General features: G+C 41.6%; 1 protein-coding gene across 3 annotated transcripts in view; it reads left to right on the top strand.

Annotated features, from left to right (window-relative positions):
* Positions 1-16,622, top strand: part of zfhx3b (zinc finger homeobox 3b) — a 148,970-nt gene extending 132,348 nt beyond the window's left edge. For all 3 annotated transcript variants that reach the window (XM_071545918.1, XM_071545920.1, XM_071545919.1), the window contains exons 9-11: positions 2,876-2,999; positions 3,500-9,022; positions 9,889-16,622. In XM_071545918.1, the coding sequence (XP_071402019.1) occupies positions 2,876-2,999; positions 3,500-9,022; positions 9,889-11,603 (7,362 nt within the window). In that variant the 3' untranslated portion in view covers positions 11,604-16,622. The remainder of the gene's footprint in view (positions 1-2,875; positions 3,000-3,499; positions 9,023-9,888) is intronic.
* The last annotated feature ends 2,168 nt before the right edge of the window (positions 16,623-18,790 follow it).

Below are 18,790 nucleotides of genomic sequence, written 5' to 3'. Positions count from 1 at the left end.
ACTCAGCAATACTCCTACAGGAATATGATACATGTAATGAATCATATTGTAGCCTGAGTCAGGTGATCTTTGACTCACATTCCAAAGTTAGATTTATATCAGCTGCAATAAGACGCACTCACTGGTGCACCCTTATCTGCCCAGAGAGAATACTCTCCTTACTTTCTTTAATGCTTATCAAGGGGAAATAAAATTTTATTTGCTCTGTTTTCTTGTAAATCACAGAGCAAATCTTTGTTCTGTTCTATCCTGTGGAGCGGAATAGCTTGCCGGACAATCACTCAGTAAAACATTGCTCTGTCTGCTGCCGAGCCATCTTCACCCCCCATCTAGAAAGTAAATGGCAAGCACATTAGTATGGTAGATGGCAATATTTATTTCTTTTATAGAGATAGTAATGTACTGAACCACTACAAGAGGACCATGATAGAACAGAGGTAATATAACACACATTAAAGCCGGCACTTTTTTTTATAACTGGTGAATGTAGATGGAAAGGTACTTTATCCTTTTCACATGTCTAGTAGAGGAGCCTAATGAATTCTGAAATAGGTGACTTTTATTTCTTGCCGACCATGCATAAAGATGCTCTCACTCTCTCACCCTTCATTTACCCACCCTCTGCACTCCCTCTCTCCTGTACCCCATCTCTCTGTCTCTCCCCCTCTCTCTCTCTCTCTCTCTCTCTCTTTCCATATATATATATATATATATATATATATATCCTCCTCCATTACTCCCTCCCTCTCTCACTCTATGTCTCATTTTCTGTCTGTATAAGATAGGGGTAATGAAAATAATTGTGCTTCATTAATTCTGAGTCTGGCTGGATGATAGCCATTTTGAACTATGTTTGCCAATTAGGCGGTCCAAATTAAAAGTGACCTTGGGATACTCTCTGCTCTTGCCTCTCATCGCCTAATGAAGCAGTTGTCTAGAAACAGTCCACTTTGTAATGTAAATCACTGCTGTGTTTTGTTTTTGTGACTCTCCATGCTGGTTGCATTAATTTTCCACTTCTCATTTGGAAGAGATGGAGGACAGAGAGGTAACCCCCCCCCCCCAAAAAAAAAACAAAAAAAAAAAAACAAAGAGGGAAAATGGCTGGATATTTTCTAGTGAATTTGTGATCACACTAATCGTATAGTAATGGACTAGAAAGTGTTTACTGTTCCACTTAACCTTGAAGTCCCTGCAGACCCACTGTTGCTTGAGGGGGATTCTGCCCTGTTTGGAGCTGACATATAGGCTATATGGCATGCTATGTTCAGCCATATCCTCATTGTGTCTTTTAGAAGGACTCCTTGCAAATGGCAATAGACAGACCAAAGCCTCAAACAGAGATCTGACGCTGCACTCCCTTGTTTTGCAGTAAATTAATTATCCATCAGATTTTTGCTTTAGTAACATTTCGATGGTTGCTATGTTTATGCAAAAATAACTATTATATAATATTAAAGTATAATAGTCAAAGTCAGAGATTTATTTTTTTTTTTAAATCTCTTTATTTTTGATTTGCATTCTTTTAGATTTTTTTTTTTTTTTAACTTTTCTGTCTTTTTTGAGACACCTTCATTTGATGTTATGTGAAAGGATAGTCAGGATAACCATGAAAAGTCTTTAGGCTAAGGGAAGATGGTTGTCCAAGAAGACCCTGAAATTGAGGTTCAGAAGAGAAACAGTGGGGAGAAGAGGTGGGATGTGGTGGAGTGATGTGAATTGAAATGCAGCATGGGGAGTGAGGCTGATTATTCTGTTTGGGAAGTTAATTGAAGGAAGGTGAAGCAGACAGGGCCTCATCTCCCAGCCTCCTCCAATCTCAGCCGATGATTATTGTTAAATAGGGGTCTGTTAATGAGTGAATTTGATGAATTGTCATCTTTTGGGGTTAAAAAAGAGGCTATCAGAGGGAGAAATAGGAGGAAAGTGGGTTGGGGGCGGCAAGGATAAAGAGAGGTTGCTGTCATTCACACATGATTGACTTCAACCTTTTGAGAGCAGAGAGAACCTGGGCGCTTCTCTGCACTTTTTAAATCAATATTCATTCGTCCTTGAAATGTTCCAATTAGAATAGTAGAAAAAATAATCTTTTTTTTTTCTTTTTCTTTTTTCAATTTTAAAATGCATAGCATACCTTTTGTATTACCGATTTCAAGTTTTTTTTTTCTTTTGATCCTGTAGTTTTTTTATGTAAGAATCTTCTTTTCTACCTAATTTTTAATTTAACTGACACATCAAACAGCACTAATGTGTATTCTGATCCAAGCTAAAATAAGATAAGACTATTTTTGCAAGATGGCTGGGAGTTAGTTTACCTAGAATGGATCACTCTCCATTGGAATAGTCGTTTTTCAAGAAAGAATTATTTAATTAGGCCCTCTAATAAGCTTTTCAGTTGGCCAAGGTAGGCCATGCAGTCCATCTCCCTAATTGGCTGCAGCAGAACTTACCAGGCATATGACAAAACACCAGCAGTGCTCAACTGTAAATTGCAGGAATGGCAAATTAAGTAAAAAGTAATATGATTATGTGTGTGTGTGTGTGTGTGTGTGTGTGTGTGTGTGTGTGTGTGTGTGTGTGTGTGTGTGCACATACGTACATGCACATTGGAGTGATCCACAAGCGAGTGACGACCTCAGCAAGGTCTCCATGATATCTCTTGATTGTGTGGAAATTATCTTCTATGCTATATAAATATGTAACAGTTGACGTGTTTATATGTTTATATCCTTGTACATAACTACACTGTATTCATCCTCTTGTTTATGTACCTGTATTTTGTCCTTTTAAACATTTTTAACATGAATATTAAATTGTATTGTGAATCATTGAGATCATTATTAACACTAGAATTGCCTTGTGCTTTGTTTTCCAGGTGACAGCAACTGAAGTGCTGCCAGCAAGCATGTTTTTACCTGTACCTGGCCCAGACAGAGAGTCCCAAAGCACCCCCCAAGCCACATCCAACTCCAACTCTGAGGACACAAAGAAGCAAACTGGTTAGTGTCACACTGTGTTAGAAATTTGGGGTTTACTTTACCATAGGCTATACTGTTTGTTTTACACACCATGCAATAGTTACTGCTCAAAATGTTCTTTATATTTGTTTTGCAAATAAATTATTAAATTCATTACGTTAGTTTCACACAGGTATAGGATCCTGTAATGAGCACTTTTTAACACTGGTTAATGATGGCTGAGCATACAATAAATGGGCTGAAATTAAATGTTATGTTTGATTAGGTGTACTTATTTTTTGGAAAATACATTGCATTGATCATGCCAAGACCATCAGTCACAACGAAGCAATGGGAATGATCTTTGGCATTTGCAGGTCTCTGAAGTAAATATTGTTTTCCATGTTTTATCCCTTCCCTAGGAATCCTGAAATGATCAGTGTTTTCATGTCCTCTGTTGAAATTACATTTTGTAATGCAAAGACTTTGCAAATGTGGGCACATAATTAATTATTCTTTCCTTTTGGTTTATTTATTGACAGATGCATCAGATGCTGATCCAGAGAAGGGGGTTTCACTTCCTACAGAAATAGCTGAGGCTCGTAAGTCACCTCTGGAGGATCAACAGTCCGAGAGGGATGATGCCACAGGATTCCTGTGTTGGAAGAAAGGCTGTAACCAAGTCTTCAAATCCTCCAACTCCCTCCAGATGCATTTCAATGAAGTTCACAACAAAAGGCCCCAGTTGCCTGTTTCGGATCGCCATGTCTACAAGTACCGTTGTAACCAATGCAGCCTGGCCTTCAAGACTGTGGAGAAGCTGCAGCTCCATTCACAGTACCATGTGATCAGGGCAGCCACCATGTGCTGCCTCTGCCAGCGTAGCTTCAGAACACTGCAGGCCTTGAAGAAACATTTGGAAACCAGTCACCTGGAGCTGAGTGAAGCTGATATCCAGCAGCTCTACGGGGGCTTATTGATGAATGGAGACATCATGGTCATGGGTGACCCATCCCTTGGTGAGGAGCATGGAAGCCTGGGAGAAGATGACAAAGAGGGGGAGGAAAGCGACCCAGAGGAAAAACAAAGCCCAACAGGTAGTGACTCTGGCTCATTGCAGGAAGATTCTGGATCTGAACCCAAACGTGCTCTGCCATTCAGAAAGGGTCCCAACTTTACAATGGAGAAGTTCTTGGATCCATCTCGTCCTTTCAAGTGCACTGTATGCAAAGAGTCCTTTACACAGAAGAACATTCTTCTGGTTCACTATAACTCTGTCTCCCACCTGCACAAGGTGAAGAGGGCCCTTCAGGAGTCCACCACTGGTCAACCTGAGCCTACTAGCAGCCCTGACAACAAGCCATTCAAGTGCAGCACTTGTAACGTGGCATATAGCCAGAGTTCTACTCTAGAGATACACATGCGCTCTGTTCTACACCAGACCAAAGCTAGGGCGGCCAAACTTGAAGCAGCAGGAGGGAGCACTAGCTCTGTGAGTGCTACTGGTTTGAGTGGTGGAGGATCCAGCATCAGCACTTCAACACCCAGCCCAAGCCCAGCAACTAACTCAACTACTAGTACTAGCAACCACAGTTCTTCTGGGTCTCAGACAGTTCAGAGTATTCTTGGAGGTAACCACATGAGCCAGTCTCACAGCATTGAAAGCCTGGGGAATTCTTCAGTGAGCTGTCATTCATCACCATCTGAGAACCATGAAGTAAAAAAGAAGAAATTTGCAGACATGCTATCTGCTAGGGGGCAACAACAGCAGCTTCAGCAACAACAGCAGTTGGCTCAGGCCCAGGCCCAAGCTCAAGCCCAGCTTCAACAAGAGCTTCAGCAGCAGGCTGCTCTTATACAATCACAGCTCTTCAACCCAGCACTTCTGCAGCACTTCCCTATGACAACCGATGCGCTTCTCCCTCTGCAACAGCAGCAGTTGCTCTTCCCTTTCTACATCCCTGGAGCAGAATTTCAGCTGAACCCAGAGATCAACATCAGTAGCTCAGCACTTGGCCTGGCAAGTTCCTCTACCTCCTCCCTGCTGGAGGACCTAAAGAACTCAGCCCAGCAGAGCTGTCTACAGCAGCAACTGATGCACCACCACCTTCAGCAGCAACATCAACAGCAGCAACAGCAACAACAACAGCAGCAGCAGCAAGCCCACTCGGCCCAGGGGCAGATGGCATTACTGCAACAGAGTGCTTCTCTCCTCCAGCAGTCTGAAAAAAAGCAGAAGCCTCATTCCTCTCACAATGAGAAAGACAGGGAAATACAAAGAGATAAAGACACAATTGAAAAAACTGAGGAACATGTCAAAGATTCTACAGACAACAAGGCAAAAGAAAAGAAGGACATGCAGCAGATTTCAATTAATACTAACCACGATCCTGGATTGCCTCCACCAAGGATTGCTTCAGATGCTCGTGGAAATGCAACTAAAGCCCTTCTGGAGAATTTTGGTTTTGAGTTAGTAATTCAATACAATGAAAACAAGCAGAAAGCTCAGAAAAAGACAGCTGGGACTGGACCTACAGGATCAAGCGGTCCAGGTGGGATAACAAGAGTGGTGGACCCCATTGAGGGATTAGAGAAACTGGAATGTGAAGCCTGTGGCAAGCTGTTTTCAAACATTCTCATTCTGAAGAGTCACCAGGAGCATATCCACCAGGCCTTCTTTCCATTCCGATCCCTTGAGAGATTTGCTAAGGAATACAGAGAGCAGTATGATAAACTCTACCCACTGAGACCCCCTACACCAGAGGCTGCACCGGCTCCTCCACCACCACCACCTCCTCCTCCTCCTCCTCCACCTCCACCGCAGAGAGCACCCACACCAAATATTCCTGTCTCTGCTGCCTCGCTTACACCTCCAACTGTACCTCCCCCACAGCCTCCAGTTTCAATGGCACAAATTTCCATGCCAATGGATCTGCCCCTCTTTTCACCACTCATGATGCAGCCAATGTCTCTCCAGTCTTTGCCTTCTCAGTTGCCTTCCCAGTTACCCTCTGTTGAGTCAGGCCTGGCCTCAGATCTGGCCCAGCTCTATCAACAACAGCTTACACCAGCCATGCTACAGCAGCAGCAGAACAAGAGGCCACGAACACGTATCACAGATGACCAGCTTAGGGTCCTGCGACAATACTTTGATATTAACAATTCACCCAATGAGGATCAGATTAAAGAAATGGCAGATAAATCAGGGCTGCCTCAAAAAGTCATAAAGCACTGGTTCAGAAACACTCTATTCAAAGAGCGCCAGCGCAACAAAGACTCACCATACAATTTCAATAATCCACCAATAACTACTCTGGAAGACACCAAAATTGACTCGAAACCTCCTTCCCCTGAGCCCCAGAAACAAGAATGCTACGGAAGTAAGAGATCATCCAGGACTAGGTTTACTGACTACCAGCTGAGAGTGCTTCAAGACTTCTTTGATGCCAATGCTTATCCTAAAGATGATGAATTTGAACAGCTCTCCAACCTTCTGAGCCTCCCCACTCGTGTAATCGTTGTCTGGTTCCAGAATGCTCGCCAGAAAGCAAGAAAGAATTATGAAAACCAGGGTGATGGAGGAAAAGATGGTGAAAGAAGAGAGTTGTCAAATGACCGCTATATTCGCACCACCAATCTGAATTACCAGTGTAAGAAATGCAGTCTGGTTTTCCAGCGTATATTTGATCTAATAAAACACCAAAAGAAGCTGTGTTACAAAGATGAAGATGACGATGGGCAATATGACAGCCAAAATGAGGATTCAATGGATCTTTCACATGAATACTATACCCCCTCTGGGTCCTCCTGTCACACCCCAATGCCCTCCTCCTCCAGCCTCTGCCCCCTCCCACCCTCCACTTCAGCATTCTCACACCTCCCATCTACCGAGAAAGAGGAGGCATCACCAGCCAACACCTCAAACACTTATGACGAGAAGCCTAAACAATTACCGGAAATGTCTGCCGATCCACGTGAAAACCAAACTTCAATTAAACAGGAGATTGTGCATCAGCCCCAATCAGAGACCCAGCACCATAGATCTCAGCGAGAAGAGAAGACTCAAACAATTCCTAAGGCCATCAAACATTCATCTCCCTCCTTCTCTCAACAACAGCAGCAGTGTGGTCCCTCAGCCTCTCAGACAAGCCAGGCCCCCTCTCAAAGCTCTCACCTGAGCCTCAACGCACACCTGACCTCTGCCTCACAACAACTGGCACAGCAGATGATCCCTTACCAGTGTGAGCAGTGCAAGGTTGGCTTCCCCTCCTTTGAGCACTGGCAGGAACACCAGCAATTACACTTCCTCTCTGTGCAAAATCAATTCATTCACCCTCAATTCCTCGACCGCCCGATGGACATGCCTTTCATGCTATTTGATCCCAGCAATCCTCTTTTGGCAAGCCAACTTCTCTCCGGGGCAATGCCACAGATTCCCAGCAGCTCTGCCACCTCTCCATCCACCCCCACCTCCACCATGAACTCCCTGAAGAGGAAGTTGGAGGAGAAAGCTGGCACTAGCCCAGGAGAGAATGACAGCACAAACAGTGGAGAGGAGCCACAGAGAGACAAACGGCTTAGAACCACCATCACACCTGAGCAGCTGGAAATCCTATATCAGAAGTACTTATTAGATTCAAATCCCACACGTAAAATGCTCGACCACATAGCTCATGAGGTGGGACTAAAAAAGAGGGTAGTGCAAGTCTGGTTCCAAAATACCAGAGCCAGGGAGAGAAAAGGCCAGTTTAGGGCAGTAGGGCCAGCTCAAGCTCATCGTAGGTGCCCTTTTTGTCGGGCTCTTTTCAAAGCAAAAACTGCACTTGAGGCACACATTCGCTCTCGTCACTGGCATGAAGCCAAACGTGCTGGCTACAATCTAGCTCTCACTGGTATGTTATCTGAACAGGAGGGGATGCAAATGAAAATGGATGTTCTAGATATATCAAGCTATTCCCAGCTTGCCCCCACTAACAATGATGGACAAAGCTCCTCCCTGTCACCAGTGAACAAAAACATGGATTTGTCTCCCAGGGCCCTACTGAGCCCTTCATCCATTAAAGTTGAGGGAATGGAAGACTTTGAGAGCCCAACCATGTCCTCTGTAAACCTCAGCTTTGATCAGAGCAAACTTGATAATGATGACTGTTCGTCTGTGAATACAGCCATCACAGACACAACCACCGGTGATGAGGCCAATGCTGATAATGACAGTGCTGATGCAAAGCACAGCCAAAATAGTGGCGATTACCTGTCTAAGTCTGGGGGCACAGCCCCCTCCCTTGAAAATGACGACCAGATGTCCTCAGGGTTGGTGAGCCCTGCAACGAGCTATTATGCTAAGGACTATGAAAATGAAAATATGATTGACTACAGTGAGACCTCCAGCCTGGCTGACCCCTGCTCTCCAAGCCCTGGAGCTTCAGGCAGCAGGAGCATTGACAGTGGAGACCGTCCTGGCCAAAAGCGCTTCCGTACTCAGATGACCAACCTCCAGCTGAAAGTGCTGAAATCCTGTTTTAATGACTACAGGACTCCCACTATGCTGGAATGTGAGGTACTTGGCAATGACATTGGACTTCCAAAGAGAGTGGTTCAGGTGTGGTTTCAAAACGCCCGTGCCAAGGAGAAAAAGGCTAAACTCAGCATGGCCAAGCACTTCGGAATAAATCAGACGTCCTATGAGGGGCCCAAAACTGAATGCACTTTGTGTGGTGTCAAGTATAGTGCTCGCCTCTCTGTTCGTGATCACATTTTCTCCCAGCAACACATCTCTAAGGTAAAGGATACCATTGGGAGCCAGTTAGATAAGGAAAAAGAATACTTTGACCCAGCCACAGTCCGCCAACTTATGGCCCAACAAGAGATGGACCGCATTAAGAAGGCCAATGAAGTTTTAGGACTGGCGCAGCAGCAAGCCATGCAACAGCAGGGGATGTTTGATAACCCCGCAATGCAGGCTCTGAATCTACAGTCAGCCTATCCAAATCTGCAAGGGATCCCCCCTGTCCTTTTGCCAGGGGTTGGCAGCCCCTCCCTTCCCAGCTTTAACTCATCTAATTCAGGTATGTCTTCATTTGGCAATCATTCACTGATATACAGATACATTTTTGAAGTGCAGAGTTGCAGATGTTTGTTTTTTTCTGCAACTTAATTCTGTTGTAATTAATAAAAAATATTGCTGACAGTTGTTAATATATACAGCAATTATATAAACTGCACTTGTCCAGGAAACCTATTTGGAAAAATAATACAATAAATGAATTTCTCTTGCCATCAATCAATCTGTCATGCACACTTGTTTACACTGGCACACATAAAATGACTGCATAACATAATATAATCGTGTAAGGGCACTTTGTACACATTTAATCTTGACTTACTAGTCACCGGAGAGAAGGCTGTTTTTGTTCATAATGAGTCATACTTTTTAGTAAGTCATTCAGTAAGTCATTCACATTAATTTGACAGTTTGTTCTGCACGTACAAAAGTACAAAAATTAGACATTATGGTAGGTACTTCTTTAATGCAACAAATAATTATGATACAAAATCCAGACAGGGCAAACTTGCTGACATGTGCCATCAAGTTTACAAGCCCCTTTAACTACAACCACTGAATTGGGAGAGCATCAAATGACTCTATAGAGTGAATACTAATGGATCACTATATATTCTGAAACACTTTAACTTGGCGAACATTACCTGAGCTTGACCTCATTATAATTTGATATACATGTTTTCATTAACCTTTTCTGTGCCTGTTTATAGACCAGTAATGGACGCCATGACATAAAACTGTTCATGTTTTGCTATAGACTAGTTGCATAACTTTTTCTTTTATTATCAAATAACCTTACATCCATTGAAGAAATATACCCATCAATGCTTAACTTTTTTTTTTTTTTTTCTATATTTTCACTTTTTCCAGCTTTAACTCCTCCAAAACCTCCAAACCTCCTGAACATGCCTGGTGCCAGTGTTCCCTCACCTAGTCTCCCCACATCTGGGTTACCCAACAAGCCTCCCTCCTCATCCTCCTTGGCCTCATCCAGCCCAGCCCAGACCAGCACATCTGCCTCCCACTCAAGCCCCAACTCCACCTCCATATCCACCTCCTCAACTGCCCAGTCCGGCTCCCGGCCTGAACCCCCCAAAGAGCGTGACGCTGAGAGGTTAAGAGAAAAGGAGAAGCCCAAGGAAAAGGCAGAGAAGTCCTCGACCCCATCTTCAACAGGAAGCACCCCAGCCCCTTCCACTTCTGCTGCCAGCGCCAAGAAGGAGAAACCAGACACAGCTGTACCTGCCACCTCTATGCCCACACCTGGCATGGAGTATGTGGTAGACCCTGCCCAGCTTCAGGCCCTGCAGACTGCTTTGGCATCAGACCCCACAGCTCTCCTCACAAGTCAGTTCCTGCCCTACTTCATGCCTGGCTTTTCCCCATATTATGCCCCTCAGATACCTGGGGCTCTCCAAGGGGGCTACCTACAGCCGATGTATGGCATGGAAAGTCTCTTCCCCTATAACCCAACCTTGTCACAAGCACTGATGGGCCTGTCCCCAGGGTCCCTGCTGCAGCATTACCAGCAATATCAGCAGAGCTTGCAGGAGGCACTACAGCAGCAGCAGCGGCAGCTTCAGCAGATCCAGCAACCCAAAGCGAGCCAAACTCCAGTTCCCCCTCAACCTTCGGGGGATCGCAAAGAATCTGCCAAAGATCCAGTGAAAACAGAGGAGCAAAAAGGCAACCCCCGTAGTGAATCCTCTTCCTCCTCCTCCTCTCACAATAAACTACCCTCCGAGCAGAACGAGATGGATGGCAAAGCTGTGGACCCTCATCTAGACCAGTATATCGTCCCCAAGGTGCAGTATAAACTGGCATGCCGCAAGTGTCAAGCAGTTTTCACCAAGGAAGAAGCGGCTGTTACCCACCTTAAATCTATCTGTTTTTTCGGTCAGTCTGTGGCAAACCTGCAAGAGATGTTGCTGCGTGTCCCCGGTGGCGTAGGTGCAGGGGCTGGAAGTCTCTATGACTGCCTGGCTTGTGACACCACGTTGGATGGGGAGAAAGCACTCAGTCAACACCTGGAATCGGCATTGCACAAACACAGAACAATCAAGCGATCAGCCAGAAATGCCAAAGAGCACGCTACTAGTTTATTACCTCACTCTTCAGCCTGCTTCCCCAATCCTAACACCGCATCTACCTCGCAGTCTGCCACTCATCCCATCAGCAGCCCCCCTCCCCCGCCAACAACATCAGCCACCATGCCATCCTCTGCTGTCTCCTCTTCCCTGTGCTCCTCCTCTACCGCCCCACTCAACACCACAGCTGCCGGCAAACCCTGGCCCCAGGCCCCTTTCTCCAGAGCTTTAGCTGGGAAGCCCAATGCCAGTCCCTCCTCTTTTCCTCCAGTGTCCTCACCTTCAACGGTTACCTCAAGTTCATTGAGCACCTCAGGAGTTCAGACCTCGATACCAACAGACGTCTTTACCGACGAGTCTGACTCTGACAGCAGTCAGAAGTCAGCAGACAGGCTGGGCAGGACGGCGGAGGAGCCGCAACAGCCTGGCTTTGTCAAAGACAGTAGTAGTTGTAGTAGTAATCTTGCTAGTGTAGGAACAGACTCCATCAGATTGTAAAAGAGCTTTCAGTGATGGACAATATTTAAAAAACACAAAAGACAAAAAAAAACACAAATGGAAAAAAAAATACAAAAAGCAGCGATGTTAAAAATACATTTAAAAATATACAAACCAATTTCAGAAAAAGATGTGTAAAGACTAACTGCAATTCCAAAGCTTGTAACCAAAAATTTAAATGTAAGTGGATTGTTTTCCCATATCAACATGCTGGTTTTCGTTTTTTTTTTTTTGTTTGTTTGTTTTTTGTTTTTGTTTTTGTTTTGTTTTTCAACTGAAATACATGCATACTAATATATGAGAATAGAAAAGATCACTGCAGTTATGTTTTGGGTAATGATAGAGGAATGCTGTACTGTATGGCAATGGACTGCCTCAAAGTTGATAAATGGCCCAAGAACCCTTTTGACGAAACACAAGTCAACAAGCTGTCCCTTTGTTTTGTAATTATTTCTACTTAATAGCACAGCCACAAAAAGCCAGTATGTACTGTATGGGAGAATAGTCTATCAGTTTTCTTGCTATTTAAGCATTCAGATACCAATGGCTTGCAAAAGTAAAAGAATAATGTAATGTCTATTTTATTCTCAGGTCAACAGCTCACAGATGTTTTTCTGTTACAGAAATCCATGTTTTACACCTTTTGTTTCTAACAGGAGATGAACATTGTTTTTTATTTTTCAGAACTTGATTTAATAGAAAGTTTTAAGATGAATGAAATTATAATTAAGGCATAGTTTCTGGGCATTCAAAAAGGGTAGATGATTTGCTGACTTTAACATTTGGAATCCTTTTAAAGGGGGCGGGGAGGGGGGTGGAATTGGCAATCCCATTTTACCCAGACAAGGAGAGCATTGCAGACATGATGATGGGCGATAAAAAGATTTTTGATTAAAAAAAAACCTTCTGTATTTATGATAGATATGAACATTTTTGGTGTTAAGTAGATTGTTGCATTGGAAATGAATTTAAACAGTATGGTAGATTGAAAAAACTTTGTGTACATTTAGCTTTTGTATCGTCCAACTTTAAGACGCTTCATTTGATGTTGTCTTGGTCATTCCGATAGACTAGATTATGGACAGGTAACTTATCTAAACATTATTTCTGTCTTATTCTCAGCTTCTTGGGAAACATTCACCCAAATGCCCCTCCTGACAAGGCAGGATCCTCTCTTTTAAAATGATTTTAGTTCTATGGTTTGGTTGGTATGACACTAACCAAAATGAAAAAGATCCTGGGTGAAATGTTGAAATTGTTTTATTTTATTTTTGTGTTACCTTTGTGCACTTATCACTGTCTGACTCCTATTTCTCACTCTACTTGTTCCTCTCTTTTCGCACTTATTTTCTCTGCTCTCCTGTATTTGTAGATATGTACACTGCAAAGCAGGTCTTTTGTTCTTCATGTAGTGTGGCTACAGTCTTTTTCAACTTTATTTTCATTTAGACATTTTTGTTGTTGTCATAAATGAAAATGAAAAAAGAATACTAATAATAATTCTCACGCTTTAAAACAAAAAGAAAATCCAAAGACTAAACACTTTCACCATTGGTGCATAAAGATGAGAAAAGAGGCTTCTTTATACTTGAGAATTTGTTGCTGTTTTTAGAGGAAAGAAAACAAAGTTTTAAAAGATAAAGGAGTACGCATCAGAGTTGCCGTTTTTGCTTCTTTGCAAGCAAACAGGTGGCTTTTTTACGTAAATACCAAGAATACCAAAAACCAAAAAGGGCCCTTGTCCTTGCATTGTGGAGTAGCACCGTTACAGAGCCATTGCAGTTTGTAAGATAGAGGTTATTAATCTTTGTTTGACTTTTCTGTCACACTCAAAAGTCCATTTTTTAAGAAAATGTATAAGGTCTGGTCTTCGAGGACATACGTTTTGCTGCTAATGTAGAATTTTGAAAGAAAAAAAAGTACCTAGATGCATGCTCATTTTGCTTTTGGCTAAGCTTTAACTAAAACAAACAATAAACCAATTTCTTGCCTCTGCGACACCTTTTTTTTCTTGTTGCAAAAACGGAACTTTGAAGACTGTGAATATATGTTCCAAAGGACATTTTGCCGATTTTCTTTTTGAACAGACCAATGTTTAAAGCCAATGATCTATAACGTTTGTAAAGAACAGTGCATTCCAAATATCACAATGGATTTTTCTTAAGCAAGGACTGATCCTATTTCATTTAATTGCTTTTAATTGTCACAATCTATTTTTTTTCTCATTTCTAAAGTGACTGTAAGCTGTTGTGTAAATTTAGCATCATGGGTTGCTAAACAAAGTGACCTGGATATGTCATTTTGTGCTGGCATGGAACATTGCTGAGAATCCCTCCATCCAGTCAAGGTTGTTGCTCACTTGTTAAGCAAGTAATAGTGGTTACCAAAAAAATGTATATAATACATCTGGTACTGATGCGTCTGATAGGTTTAGTATCATTATGCCGCTCAACTCACAACTAGTCTCAGAAGGAAACAATGGCTGTTTTGCTAAGGAGTGGTTGCCCCCATCCTGGGAAATCCACTGGTGACTTGCCCCATGTGTCTGCAGGGTGCCACTTCCATGCATAATATAGATTACAGGTTTTAAAGGGATGTCTTCATTCCAAAGCATTATTTCTGGAAAAAGCAGGAGGTTTTTTGAAGATGTCCCTTGGTTTCAAATAGTTAAGAGATATGTCACGCTTTCATGTCCAAAGAAGTTACCCACTCCATCTTATTGCAATGGAAATGGATGTGCATAGGTATCCCCACCCTCTCACAGACAAACCGATGAACTAAAATATTAAATTTCTTTACACCAAAACCAAGACATATTTAAATTTGTGAAGAACTGCTTTTCGGCCACTATTGTATAGCAAATATGTTCGCCCTAACAAATACAATGCACAATCTCAGAAGTGTGTTAAAGTGCTACGTCTTGCAGAGCAATGTGATTTGGTGTTAATATTTCAGCATGCTGTTGAAATTCAATTGATTTGGTCTGCAAGCTTGCCACTTCTCTAAAGTCCAGTTAATACTGTTCATATGTACTTTCTTATTTTGGAGAATTCTAATGTTGTACAGTTTTTTCTTGAATACGTTTGCTTTATTTTAATTTTCAGATACAATGTCAGACATGTATTGTTATTTTCTTATAAGTATTTGTATGTTATTTTAGTTCCTGTATATTACTTTTTCTCATAAATTAACACTAGCTTTAATTTGAATCGCTGAAATTAAAAAAAACAACAACTTTATTCTATGACCTGGCCACTTTATGGTGTGATAATGTTCTTTATATTCATTGTCTTTATGACACTGTTTGATCTCTTATTTCCAAAGTGTAATCTTTGTTTTGGGCTCTTTTGTGGAGGACAATGTCGAGGTCTCTACATCAGATTCAGCCAGCATGGACTGTGTGAGTTTGTATGTTTGTGTGTGTGTTTCATAAGAGCCAGCATCAATTCAAGATTTTTTATTTTTATTTTATTATTATTATTATTATTATTGTATTTTTTTTTTTTTTGCATTTCATTTTTTAATATACTTATTAACACACCAAAACAAACTGAACCACAAAGCTGGAATATGAATAACTGAAATTTAGGAAATCAACATTTAAAGATAATAATCAAAAATGAGGAGAATGATGATACCGAAGCACTGAGCAGTTTTTACTTTGATTGAATATATGAATGTGGCCAAAGCTTTATGCAGTTGAAACAAAAAGAAAAAAAAAATTACAATTTATGCCCCAGATAAGTGTATATTTTATTGTGGCACAATAGGCTGCAGTGGATAACTAGATCCGCTGACTTACATTGGGATACTTGATTTTAATGGACATTTACAAAGAGAGATAAAGACAAGGTTTTGCTGTAGAGGTCGTCTTTTGCCCACTGTGAAAACGAACGTGTACCTGTATACAGATATAGATATATTTAAAACAAGACATCAACTTTTTTTGTTTTGAGATGAAGAAGGAATGAAAAGAAAAAAAAGGACTCTGGGAAGCTTTGGAGATCTTGTTAGGAGGACATGAGAGGCTGTGGGCACACCAAAACTGGGCATGGGAGCCAAAGGCAGGCTCAAAACAGCTTTAATATCACCTCCTTATTTGATTACTGACAACTCTGTAATGGGAATGGACTCTGGAACCAATGGACATGTGTGACACAGAGAGGAAAGTCCTTAGATGAAACTGAACTTAAGTGGCTCCAGCTGCCTCTTTCTCCCTTCTGTCTCTCTCTCTTTCTTTCTCCAGCTCTGCCTCTGCTTCTGCTCTTTGATGGACATTTTCCACATTTCAGGACAGGATGGACAGAGATGCTTGCTTCATTTTCTCCCAGTTCATGTTGCTACCCGTTTCATTTCCTTGTGCTTGTCTCTGATTGACAAGTAAAGCTCTCCAGTCAGAAGGCGGCTCACCCCTCTCTCTGTTCATTACATCATCTAAAAAGAGAAATGAATAGCAGAGGAAGGGGAAGGGTTCTCTAAGCTGTCATTCTTAAAGAGGCAGTTACACACTAAAAAAGCGTATCAACCAAAATTAACAACCAAACTAACAAACAACCAAACAACCATTTGCTCCAACTTCAAAGATGAACTGTTACTTGGAGCTCTCTGTTCCTTTTGTGACTTCTGGTGCCACAATGTTTTTTTATGCTTTTAGTTTTTCTTTTTGTTTCCTTGAATTACTCCTCCTCCGAGCCTCATAAGCATGGCTCTGTGGCTCCAGGCAGCCCACCCGAGGGTAGAAAAAAACAGCCTTGCAATGTACAAAAAAGAGCAAGTTAAACCAAAAATGTTGTTCTTGATGTCTTTTCTATACTGTAGTCTTGTTAGCTTTTTTGTTACTGTAATTATATGATGAAGATTTCCAAACTGTACCAAATTACATGGAAACTAACATACATAAACCACATGGAACTTCAGACTTTTAAAGAAACTTTTGTCACAAAACCTTGTTGTCCTAGTTAAGTTGATTGTAGATGGTAATTGAATATACTCCTTTGAAAATATTTCATCAAGTATGTTTCTTGCTCATTGTGATACATTAAAAAAGTATGAGCATAAAATGCACTGGTTGTGACTCATCTTTGAGTATTGTGGTATTTGATCGCTGCTTTTAAGAGTGTCTGCAAAGCACAGTCAAGCCTCGGTCTGACAAATGTTCAGGAAGGTTGTTGCATATTGAAAAAGAGTGTCGTCAAACTTTTTTGTTTTGTTTTTGAAAGAGAATTCTCTTGCAGTAGTATTTCTTTGAAGTGGATTGTATGACAGTACAGAGGAATTACAATGATGAACAACAGTACCTGGTTCCCTCTCTATTTACTGGGAAAGTTGATTCAGGCCTTAAGTACATGAAAAGTACCAGCCGAAATAGAGTTAACTACTACTTAAAAAGGTTCTACAACTATATAGTGCAACTATACATTTTCAGTGAAGAAGACCTTAGCAGTGTTGAATATACGACTGCAATCATCACATTCTGGTATTTAACATGCACATTCTCACTGCAGTGTTAAAACTATAACTGCTAATCATTGTTTTGATTAATACATAGAAAGAGTGATCTTGTCACATTGCTTTAGCCTCGTTGAAATTCCCTCTGCCCTGAGATACATCATCCGTTATATTTAGACCGCTGGTAGGGATGCTCAGTGGGCAAGCCTAATTAATACATATTAAGCAACAAATAAGGGCTTCTTCTTAATTAGAAGTGGCTGGCTGCAACTAATGTAATCAGAGGCTTTGAAAATCGAGGCTTAGAAAAATGCAGCTTAAAATGAGTTGCATCGTAAAAAGCCGTACTTTTTAATTCATCTGGAGTGACGGTGAAAGTGCAGCTTTGAGATTTATTACACGTTTTTGAGTATTTTACACATAATGTACTGCACTGAATAGTTGTACTGAATATGTTGAGTGTGTATATGTCTCTTTGCTTTGTTGCATGGATATGAGGTCTGACAGTAGATGAGTATCTGGCTTTTACTCTGTCACTGTCACCTTTTCCAACTTGTCTATAGGAGCTGAATGCTGGTGTGACAGGTTTGTGGGACAAACTCTTCCCCCTCGTTTCTGCAAGACAATGGTGCCTGTTCACTAATACAGTGTGAGCTGCTGGGCAGAGGAATAGCATTTTCAAAGTTTAAGTTCAGTGGTGTCCCTTTAAATTTTACACACAGCCTAGAATGAATAACTGGTAAGGGAGTACAGTTAAACTGACATTTTGTTCTCATATTAATTTCAAAAGCGGCATCCTGTACACAGGTCATTATTTGTTTTTAGTTACAGTATGGGACACATCTGATCTTGTCAATGTAGTCTAAACTGCATGAATTTGATTTAGTGTTGTTGTCCCTCGGCAGCATACAAACAAATCTGTCCTGCCATAATGAGGGGAAAAGGTCAAGCAAGGTGTAGCAAGAATGTCAAATGTGTTAATCAGAATGCATCTGGATTCTTAAAGAAAATTCCTGTTTTATATCAGTCACTCATTTCTAAAAAAACAAACCCAAAATCTTGATTATATTGGTTTAAATATAATACTGGAGGGCTGTGAATGTAATTAGATCTTCTTTTTGAAAATAAAACGGTGAAATAACAACCTTTATGGTGAGGCCTCTCCTTGCCTCTCCAGAGAAGATTAATTTGACAGACAAGAGCATGTACATGTATTTTGATGTTTCCTAAAGGAAGTGTGCTGATATTATTGCATTGTGATATCTGATGGACTGCTGTACCGCGCAGAAGAGATGACTGAATTGCTTTCTGTTTTATTATAAATATGAAATAGGAGATTAGGTGAATCCTCATGCTGGTATTAAGAAAACTATGAAAACAAGGTAAAGGGTTTCTGAGGAGCATCAAACCTCTGAAGAGAGTTTAAGGAAGGGGCCATCCTGTCTCAAGCAATAGGCCAGATTCATTGGCCATGTTGAGCCAATTAACACGCAAGGGCACATCCCGAATGAATTAAAAACACTCTAATCCGATCAGTGTGAAAAGCAAGGCCATTTCCTTCACAGGCCTGGACCAGATGGCACTCACACTCTGATGCTGCATTGAAACAGGCCAGGTCCAGTCACAGAGTGTGAAATTGGGTTAGCGCCTGAGTCTAACACAGGCCCTGGGCAATCTGAGCTCCCAAACCCATGCTCTCTTGGCCTAAAGGTACAGGGCCCACCTTACCAATCTTGGGC

The sequence above is a fragment of the Centroberyx affinis genome, unplaced genomic scaffold, assembly GCF_046629955.1.
Source record: "Centroberyx affinis isolate AG114_WGS23_722 - 3 ecotype Tasmania unplaced genomic scaffold, CSIRO-AGI_Caff_v1 ptg005074l_1, whole genome shotgun sequence".
Lineage (NCBI taxonomy): Eukaryota > Metazoa > Chordata > Actinopteri > Beryciformes > Berycidae > Centroberyx > Centroberyx affinis.
Note: the sequence above shows the minus strand (reverse complement) of the source record. Positions and strands in the feature narration are given on the sequence as shown.